Below are 10,369 nucleotides of genomic sequence, written 5' to 3' on the forward strand. Positions count from 1 at the left end.
ACATATTAACAACAAGTTCAACAAACTCAAAATGTCCTGTCAACGAACAGGAAACTTCTGCATTTAATTGCTCATTTAAAAGAAAGAGACCAAAAGACTGTTACATCTCTAAAGGGATAACAAACAGTATAATGATCATCCTCTACTCATTGAATAGAGATAAGAGTCCCTCAACTCCGCCCCCTAGCCCACATATTTAAAATGTCCATGATCTCCAAAGGTCAAACAATCCAGATAGATATTCTCAGCAGTTAGTATTCCTTAATGACCCATCTCTCTCTCTCCCTCTCTCTCATAAAAGGCAAATGGACTACTACCAAAAACATTAAAAAGGCTCATCACTGGTCTCATTGTCTCTAGAAAACCTGCTAACCTACTGCCTTTAAAAACATAGTCCATACTATGTACCAGAAGCACTTTACATATAATGTCTCATTTAATCCTAACAAGGTCCTCTGGAGTAAAAACTTACCATTCCTCCATTACTACAGACACAGAAATGGAGGCTTAGAGTGGTTTGGTAATTTGTCCAAGGTTACCCAGCTAGTAAGTAGAAAGCTACAATTCTAACACAGGCAATTTGATCCCAGAGTCCAGGATCCTCCCACCTAAGCCATACTAAAGTACAGAAACCTGAACAGCCTCTTATAGTTAAGCTTTGGAACTTTTGTAGAATTACCATTTTTTCCCCATAGAATAAAACTGTGAGAACATTAAAAACAAACAAACAAACAAAAAACACCATTCCATATCACTGAACTGATTTCTTCAGTCAATGGTTTTCAAGTCTTTAGCAACTAAAGACTGTCCGTAAGTTGTGTTTTATTCCTAAAAATTCTAGCTCTTGCTTAAGTTTTATTCAGAATCTAGAGGTAATTAATTGACCCTGTATAATCTAACAAATTTGTTAGATTAAAAGGTTCAAAGGAAATAAATATTAAGTAAACATTTTCATACTCTGAAGAAAGATGTAAACAAACATCTTAAAGGTCAATTAAAAAGCAGGTTTTTAATTCATTCCTTCCCAAAAGTGCAAAAGGTTCTACTTTGGAGTTAGCTAAAGGTAAATGCCAATACCCTAATGTGGCGGTCCTGAGGAAAGTCACCTAGGAATAGCAAAATTCAGAAAGGTCTTAGAACAACCTGAGATGAGTGAACAAGTTGTCCTTCTTAGAGAAGGCGCATAAGAGCTTGAGCAGCATAGAATCCCCCTAAATGGCCAATTGTGTGTTCTAAATTTGCCACAGATTACTGAGGGCACTATGCTTTCATTAATTGTAGCGGCAGTCTAGAGTTTAAACACTTTAACAACTGTTTCGTATGTGAGTGTGTGGCCATAACTAACATTCAAGAAACAAAATATAACTTCCTGAAATACATTTTCGGTACATGCATAAATTGTTAGCATATATTACAACCTATGTAGGATTCTTTAGGAAAAAAACCTACATGGAGCTAAATGATGATGATTAATTTTTTTTTTTTTAAATTGCGAAAACACAAAGATTCACTGTTAAAAGGATTGGTGCATCTACATTCCAACATGGTTTAAGCATTATAAGGTGAATACTAAGAACAGTTGTAGATACTGAAATAAAAAAGCATGAGAGTAGATGCATTGAACAAAAGAAGAAATATGAAAGGAACAAAAGCGATCAGTTTTGTACAAAACACGATGTAATATTTCAAATAAAAAGCAAACATACAAGACCCAGGTTACAGGCTCCAGAATACACTCAAGAAAAATTTTCCCCAAATCAGCTTCCCTACAAAACTTCTCCTTTTCTATCAATGAAGGCAAGAGCATCAATGACTTGAAATCCTAGAGGCATAAACAAGTCAGCACACTGCCCCTAATGTTGCTGGTCTCTTAAGTCTCGTTCATTCTTTCTGTGAAATGCGTCTTGTCAAATGCCTTTAAAACAGTCCTTCCATTCTCTCGGGCACTACTTTAGAACTGTGGAATATCTCTTTACTCCTGAGCTCATTCATTCATACCCATACTCATTCAGACATTTATTAAGCACTTACTGAAGTACTGTGCTAGTACAGAATGCAAACCACCATTCTAAGAGGGGATACAGACATTGATTATAATGAATGCGAGATTTTAATAATTGCAACATTTTATTAGGGCCCTACTATGGGATAGCTGCTATTCCTACACATTAATCTTCCATTTATGTCCTCACAACAGCCCTAAAATATGGGTAATCTTCTGCAAAAAAAGGCCTAATTATTCAAGACCTATTATGAACTAGAAAATAAGTGATACATTTTCAAAGCATTATTTCACTCAGTTCTTACAAAGAAAAACAAAGTAACATACAAAAAGTCAAACAGCAAGTAAATGAAGGAGCAGAGATTGAAATTCACATCCCTAATCCCTTTTATTTTTTTAAATTTATCTTTATTGTTGAAAGTATTACAGATATCCCCCCTTTTATTCCCACTGATCCCCTCCACCCTGAATCCACCACAGCAAACAAAAGCCCTGGTCAGGACAGCCGTACAGGGGAGCTTTCTAATTCTTTAGGTTGTAGGGTTTGATAGTTTACTAAAAATTTGTCTTGCTTTTTTAGGTAGGCCTACAGTGCTATGAACTTCACTCTTAGGATTGCTTTTGCTGTGTCCCATAGATTTTGGGTTGTTGTGTGTTCATTTAAATTTGTTTCCAGGAAGTTTTGTTATTTTTTCTTGATCTTATTGGTAACCCATTCATTGTTTAATAACATGTTATTCAGCCTCCATGTGTTTGGATGTTTTTGAGTGTTTTTACAGTAGTTGATTTCTAATTTCATGCCCTTGTGATCTGAGATGCTTGATCTGATTTCAATCTTCTTGAACTTGTAGAGACTTGTTTTGTGTCCTAACATGTGGTCTATCTTTGCTTACCGTATCATTCCTATGAGTACAAGCATCACACCCTCAACTCCGATATGATCAACTAATGCATCTATTATGAAAAAATTTCCTTCCTCTTACATTAGCCCTATGTATATGACACGTAACCATGTCTATCATCTTAGCAAGCATCCCACCTCAAACATAAGAAATACTTTGATAGAGTAAAACATAGAGGTTTAAGCACTCTTATTTCTAGAATTATAGGACTTGAACCTACTCCCAAGAATTCAAAATTCTTCGTGCTACCACATTACACCGCATTCTAAGTAAGGTCAGCTAAATAAGCTATCGGGCACTTAAGAGGAATGTATACTCTGCAGCTTTGGGGTGAAATGTTCTGTAAATATCAATTAAATCCATCTGATCTAGTGTGCAAGTTAGAGTCATTATTTTTGTGTTGACTTTTTGTCTGGAAGTTCTACCCAGTGAAGTCAGTGGGATATTCAAGTCCATGACTATGACTGTATTGCTGTTGATTGCTCCCTTAAAGTCCTTAAGGTTATTACTGATAGGTCCTTATTTATTGCAATTTTAATTCTTTATGCCTATGTTTCTCTCTCTGTTTCTTCTTATTACAGCAGTGTCTTTAACATTTCCTGCAGTGCTGGTTTGGTGGTGATGAACTCCTTTAGTCTTTTTTTGTCTGGGAAGCTATTTCACTATCTATTTTGAATGATAGCCTTGCTGGATAGAGTAGTCTTGGTTTTAGATCCTTGTTTTGCATTACCTTGAATACTTCATGCCATTCCCTTCTGGCCTGTAGAGTTTCTGGTGAGAAGTCAGCTGACAGCCTTATGGGAGCTCCTTTGTAGGTAACAGATTGCTTTGCTCTTGCTGCCTTTAATATTCTCTCTTTGTCTTGAATTTTTGGCATTTTAATTATGATGTGTCTGGGCATGGGCCTCTTTGGATTCTTCTTGCTTGGGACTCTCTGTGCCTCCTGAACTTGTGTGACTTTTTCCTTCACCAGGTTAGGGAAGTTTTCTGCCACTATTTCTTCAAACAGGTTCTCTAACGCTTGCTAACTTTCTAGATTTTCTGGCACTCCTATGATGCAAATATTGTTAAGTTTCATGTTGTCCCACAGCTCCCTTAGACTGTCCTCCTGTTTTTTACTTGGTTTTCCTTTTTGGATCTCTGACTGAGTGATTTTTTTCTACCCTGTCTTCTAATTCACTAATCTGATCCTCAGCTTCCTCTAATCTGCTGTTTATTCCTTCCAATGTATTCTTTATTTCTGCTATGTCATTTGTAATTTCCTTCTTAGTTTCCATATCTTTTTTCATGCTGTTGAGCATCCTTACAATCAGTATTCTGAACTCTAATTATGATAGGTTGCTTATCTCCATTTCATTTCGTTCTTTTTCTGGAGACTTCTCTTGTTCTTTCATTTGGGGCTTGTTTTTTTGTCTCCCCATTTTGGCTGCCTATTTGGGTTTGTTTCTATGTATCAGGTAGGCCTGCTAGGACTCTCAGTCTTTTTGGATGGTCTCTGGTGCAGGCCCATGTCAGACGCTGTTTAGAACTGGCCTTGAGTACCCTGTCTGGAGCTATCAACAACCCACGGCTTGAGGTCCCCTCTGTTGGGGCTGGGTGTGTTTGGACAGGACCATCATGCACACCAAAGTCTGCTTTTGCAAGGCCCAGGTCCAGAAGCAGATCAGGCAAAGACTCAAAGCACTCTGAGGTCTGCCTCTGCCTGCAGGCTGATTTATCTGATTCTCTTAAGGAGCCTCAGGCTGTAGAAACTCCACGGGATAGGATGAAAGGTTTTCTGGCAGGCTGAGGCAATTGCTTCCCCTTCAGGCAAAAGCTGCTTGGAAGGTAAGTGTCTGCCTCTGCAGTATAGGTGAAAGACTCGGCACAGGAATCCAGAGAGGTGCCCTCTGACTCTGTTTCCAGAGCCCACAACCCTAGATGCTCCTCACACAGCTCTAGTCCACTCTGCCTTCCCTCTGCTGGAGCCCACGGTGAGTCTCTGCACAGGAAACTTTGTGCATTGGCCGTTTAAAAGGGTGCCTGCATTCCCAGCCATCTCTCCCAGGCAGACAGAAACCTGGCTGCTTTTCACAGCCAGATGTTATGTGGGCACCTTTCTCCATTCTGGTCCTCTTGGCTGGGAAATCCAGCCTGGGGTTTAGGTCCCAGGGTCCTCAGTGAGAACCGCCCCCCAGCTGAGACATCCTTCCAGACCTTTAGCTGCTGCCTATGGGAGCCCAATCAGCCCTCTCGGGCCTGCACAGTTCCTACCAGTCTCTGTGCAGTCTCCACTTTCCCTCCTTGGTTATGAGGGTGCTCTCCAGCTCGCCTTCAGTTGCAGTTGATTAATTCAGCATGGTTTTTCTATATTTTAGTTTTAATTCCAGTTTGGTCCCAAGAGAGTGTCAGTGTAGCTTCCACTCAGTCCACTGTCATCTTTAATCTCTCCCTAACCCCTTTTAAAAGCCCACTTCTTCCTATACCACCTTGTATTTTGGCACCTGGGGTTACACACATAATCAACAACTACCCAACACTGACAAAGAGCAAAGTGTTTCTATATACACTAAGTCATCCCAGCCACACATACAAATATATCTGAAACAAAACTGTCATGAAATAATTTTTATCCTTAGTACCTACAATGGACTCTTATTTTTTCTGTTCTCTTCTGTTTCACTTGAAAAAAATACTGGTCAATTCCCACTAATTTTATTTCACAACCACTTATGAGTATCAACCCGAAGTTTGAAAAACACAGCTGTAAATGATACAGGCCAATAAGATGGAGAATTTATTTATCCTCAAAAAGTATTTAATCAAATTGAAGATATAACAGTAAAACACAAACCTTTCCTGACACCCCTGCCCCCGCCGTCTCAACTGCTAGAATAAAAGAACAGATGTACCTATTGCTCCCCTTAACTTCCCTATCATGGAAGATACCAATAAATTGTCTAGGTTGTAGATATGACAACTGTCAACACTCAACAAACAGTTGAATGAATGAATGGGGCATCATAAAAGTATTATGGATTTTCAAAGGCGAAATCACATAGCATCAGTTCTCTCCCCACCTACCTCATAACCCTATAAGGGCAGAAACAATCTTTTTGTATTATTGAACATATCATGAGTTCAAATGTTTGTAGATGTTCTATTAACAACAAAAAAACTGAGCTACACACTGGCCACAATTCATGTGGAAAAGCAGATAAACATGAATCTTTGCCAAAGAAAATCAAGGGAGAAATTTCCAGCTCCAGTTTATTATTGGCCTCCACTCTCAAGCCTTAGTATTCAAAGTGTGGTTCTTAGTCCAGCAGCATCAATATTACCTGGGAATTTGTTAGACATGCAAAATCTCAGGCCTCACCCAGACCTGCAGAATCAGAACCCCATTTTAACATGATCCCCCAGGGGATTCCTAACACACATTAAAGTTTAAAAAGCATCAGTCTATATGATAAAAATAAAACTGGCTTCTGCAACCTCAGAGAAAGTTACCATCTTCTCCTGTGTTAACTCTGTAATAAACAAACTGTTCAAGTATACAATTATGGCCATGACACACTTCTAGGCATAGCAGGGTATAAATTCAAATGATTACTCAATGAGAAATAAGAATTAACCACCCATTGAATATTGAATGAAACTTTTAGGAAACATACAAAAAACATGACCTCTGCCTTCTTAGGACAGACTCTATTGGGCAGGAAAAGAGAGACTGAACTTCAATAACCAAAGTAATAAATCTCTAATACCAAGGACAAGGTTATTGGGGGGGAAAAGACGCCGGTGAGAGCATTTAAGAACAAACTTCCTTACCAGTTCTCAGTGACACATTCACATATTTCCAAATGTTCTCTATTAAAAACAACAAACTTAGACTGCCCTACATGTAAAGCTCTATAATAAAGGACCTAGATGACATAAAGTAAGATCTACTCACCTTCAATAACCCTAAGACTGGGGCCACCCTTTAAATCACCACCCAAAATCTCAACCAGGTGTCTACTTTGTGAACTTGCAAAAGACAAACAAACAAAAAACTTGCAAAACCCTCAGGCCACAATCCTATCATTCCAAACTGAGACAAGATCTGGGGTCATATGGCCTTGCTAATATGTCCTTTAAAAAAAAAAAAAAAATGGGGGTGGGGGAACAGAGATATTTTATATGAGGAAAGATTGCAGGCCATTTCTCACCGCCTCGCTGACCTCTCCATCTCCAGGCAGGAGAGAGCAAAAATCACGCAGGTCCCTGCAGTCACAATTTTAAGTGTTCTCAACTTAACCCCAGAGTTGGGAGCCCATCCCCTTCCCAACTACAGGCATTTAGATGACAGCTCAACCTCTAATTCCCCTCCCCCTCCCCCTGTCCCGGGTCGGATTTGGGATATCCGCCCCTTGCGGCCTCCCCCACCCCAACACCCTCCCCGACCAAAAAAATAAATTAAAAAGCCCATCCTGTCCGACGCCTGCACACGAGAAGCAGGCACAGGGCACGTCCCCCAGGCCTCTCGGGAGCAGGGCTGCACCCCCGGCCCATCCTCCACACGAAACTCGCCCCGGAGGAGGGGCTGACGGGTCTCACCAAGTACAGAGGGATATAGATCCTCAGGGACTCCTCCAGGGCGCCCCCGGTGATCTGCAGGAAGGAAACCCCGCAGGACGGGTGCCAAGTGTGGCCGATCTCGTAGCAGTTGTGAGGGATGGACTTGCTGAGGGCCGCCATGACGAGGAGTCGCGCGGAGGGGACGCCGAGGGGTGAGCCGAAGTTGGGGAGGGCGTGGGAAGGCGGACGACCGCGCGCCCAACCACCGCGCGCTCCCGGGGCGGGCCCCGGGAGGTGGGGAATGAAGGGGAAAGGTCACGCAAGCCGGGTAACTCCGGGCCGAAGTCCTCGGCTGTGGCGCGCCGGGCGTATCGCCGCCCGGGGGGGCGGGGCGCGCACCGGGAGGCGGGGAGAGGCGGAGCGTGCGCGCCCCCGGCCGGCCGCCGGCGGAGGCGCGCGCCCGGCCCTCCGGGGCGCGCGCGCGCGCGCAGCAGAAGGTGTGAGAAAGCTGCTCCCGGCGCGCCCGCCTCCCTGCGCCGCTCGCCCGGCCGCGCTGGAGAGAAGCCTGGGCTGGGTGTGCAGTGCTGGTCACTGCAGGGCGCCCTCTCCGAGCCGGGCAAGTAGAGCCGAGGGCAGGGGAAGGAAGGGATGAAGTGTTTTTGTTGGGAGCTGGTGAAGGAAGATGGTTGCCGGGGGAGAGCCTGGACAACTATCCTGCGCGGCTCCCCTTCTCTAGAGTGCCAGGTAACAGGTCACCAATCGCTAAGGCTGCCTGCTGGTTGCAACCGCTCTGCTCCCAGTTGCTGGGCTTTCTGAGCTCTGCGGGGCTGAGGAAGCTTGAAAACTGTGTGCTTTGTCCAGACACTAGGGCAAGGGCCAGAGGTCATCCTGTACAATTCCCAGGACACTGAGCAGTCCTATCTATAGCATCCGTGACAAGTGCCACAGCACCAGTCAAGTAGCACACAGTAGAGGCAGCGATGGTCACAGAACTCATCCCTGACTGGAGCTTTGCCAACAACGGACATGACAAGGGGCTTGTGTGTCCTGTGAGTCATGCAGCCAATCTAAGTGTCAGTTTCCTCACCTATAATAGCCTCCCAGGTCCCTTGGCATTCTAAATTCTATAGTTTCTTAATGCAGGAGCTCACTACCTTTAGAGGAACCCCACTTTAATCTATTCTTCATTCATTCATTCTACAAACAGTTACGGAGCACAAACTCTTTTCCAGGAACTATTCTAAGCTCTGTAGCTTCAGAGGGGAACAAGAGAGACCAGGTTTCCACCCACCGCTCCTTCTCCTCCTTCCAGTGGCACAGAGCCTGAGCTGCCACTACAGCCACAGGCACTAGACTATGGCGTATGGGGTTACAAGGAGGGAGGAAATCACCACAATTTTTAGTGATAATGCCAACCGATGGTCATTGGTGTCAATTCGGCGCCAACAGGCATTCCCAATTTGGAGTGCGGTGAAGAAGGAAACTTTATTGAGTGCAAACAGTTCAACTGTGATACAGCATGGCTGTGAAACAGCTCAATAGTGTTACAGCTCAATTAGGAAGCAGCACCGGCTGGGGAACAGCACTGCTTCAAGGTGCCCTGGACCCGACCCCTTTCCTGCTACACGGCTCCACTCTGTTCTGGCCTACACTGCTTGTCCGCTGGGGCCAGGGACCACAGACTTCAGTCTTCCACCAATAGGAAAAGTACCAGAGGGGAGCTGACTTACATACACAAAAGCCCCAGCACCAGGTCATAGGACTCCAGATCCTTGCAGTTCCGTCCGAAAAGCACTGTCCTGATTAGTCAGAATGGAGACTAAGTGATTGGTGAAGATCACCGCGCAGGTCCGATGGACAGGGAAAGCCTCAGTCCTGTCGGTTGAAATGCTATTCCAGGAACTCCTGTATAAGAGCAGGCTCAGGAAGCAGGAGCACAGTGCAGGCAAGCAGGTTAGAGCAGGAGGCAGGCAGCTCAGCGCCCGATTCTCCCTGAAGAGTGGTTCGTGTGAGGGGCCCCCATGTAGAAATGGCTATAGGCTCTGCTTTTTAAAATTGAAGCCCAGTTAAGCCACTGAGAGCCCATCTTGGTAGGTATCTTCTTTCTTAGGGGGCACAATATGAGAGTAAGGAATTCTTCTACACAAGAGGAGCTCAAAAAAAAAGAAAGCAAGCAGTTCTCTTCTGTATAAGTGGTGATAAAAGACAAATAATTGTAGAGGAAGCAAAGTAGATGTTGGTGGGTGACACTATAAAGGGCCCATACACATCCTTTGCGAAGCTGCTGCCTCTGAATGACTGCCAATTTGCTTTTAAGATGTGGCGTACAAAACAAAAGAGTCTAAGACAGAAGATCAAGTGGTTTATATTCTGGGCTCCTGAAAATACACCTTTCAAAAGCATTGCTAGTTCTTATGCTAGCTCTAAATACACCATTAAAAAAATTACAGGTATTAAACATGAATGGCAAGTATATGGCTTGGATAATATTTAGGATGCTTGTCACTTGGAGAGAAATGGGGAGGCTATGTAATAGTCTTGCTTGAAGAAAAGCCCCTATAAAATCACAATCCAATGCCATCTGGATGTTAAGAAGCTCCCACTTCTTCAGTTCAGTCAATTGGATTAGTATTAGGTTTTGTTTTGTTTTTTCCCCTTCCAAATAGGCCCTTCCAAAACAATAAACAAAGGATATGTTCACTTAAGCAGCCTATCAGTGATTGCCATTAGACTGTTTAATACTGCTACCTTAATGGAAAATTCATGGGATGCCTTCCCATCATATTTTAGCCCAAACAATGGGTTATATTCCTCCCTTGCAGCAAGCACTACAATGAATGGGATTGTCAATGTGAATAGCTTCGAATACTGCAAAGGGTAAGCTAATTGAATGCCCTAAAACTAGGATTCTAAAGAGGGAAAATAG

The 10,369-nt window shown here is 43.3% G+C and overlaps 1 protein-coding gene and 1 pseudogene across 2 annotated transcripts in view; one reads left to right on the forward strand and one right to left on the reverse strand.

Annotated features, from left to right (window-relative positions):
- TMEM135 (transmembrane protein 135) overlaps positions 1 to 7,766 on the reverse strand; it is a 198,456-nt gene extending 190,690 nt beyond the window's left edge. Inside the window, exon 1 of one of the 2 annotated variants that reach the window (XM_016206817.2) lies at positions 7,483 to 7,766. In XM_016206817.2, the coding sequence (XP_016062303.1) occupies positions 7,483 to 7,623 (141 nt within the window). In that variant the 5' untranslated portion in view covers positions 7,624 to 7,766. The remainder of the gene's footprint in view (positions 1 to 7,482) is intronic. The other variant, XM_087821617.1, reaches the window with a different exon arrangement.
- A 1,797-nt stretch (positions 7,767 to 9,563) lies between these two features.
- On the forward strand, positions 9,564 to 10,061 carry LOC107532402 (cofilin-2 pseudogene; annotated as a pseudogene).
- The last annotated feature ends 308 nt before the right edge of the window (positions 10,062 to 10,369 follow it).

Source organism: Miniopterus natalensis, chromosome 11, assembly GCF_054644295.1.
Source record: "Miniopterus natalensis isolate mMinNat1 chromosome 11, mMinNat1.hap1, whole genome shotgun sequence".
NCBI classification, from domain to species: Eukaryota; Metazoa; Chordata; class Mammalia; order Chiroptera; family Miniopteridae; genus Miniopterus; species Miniopterus natalensis.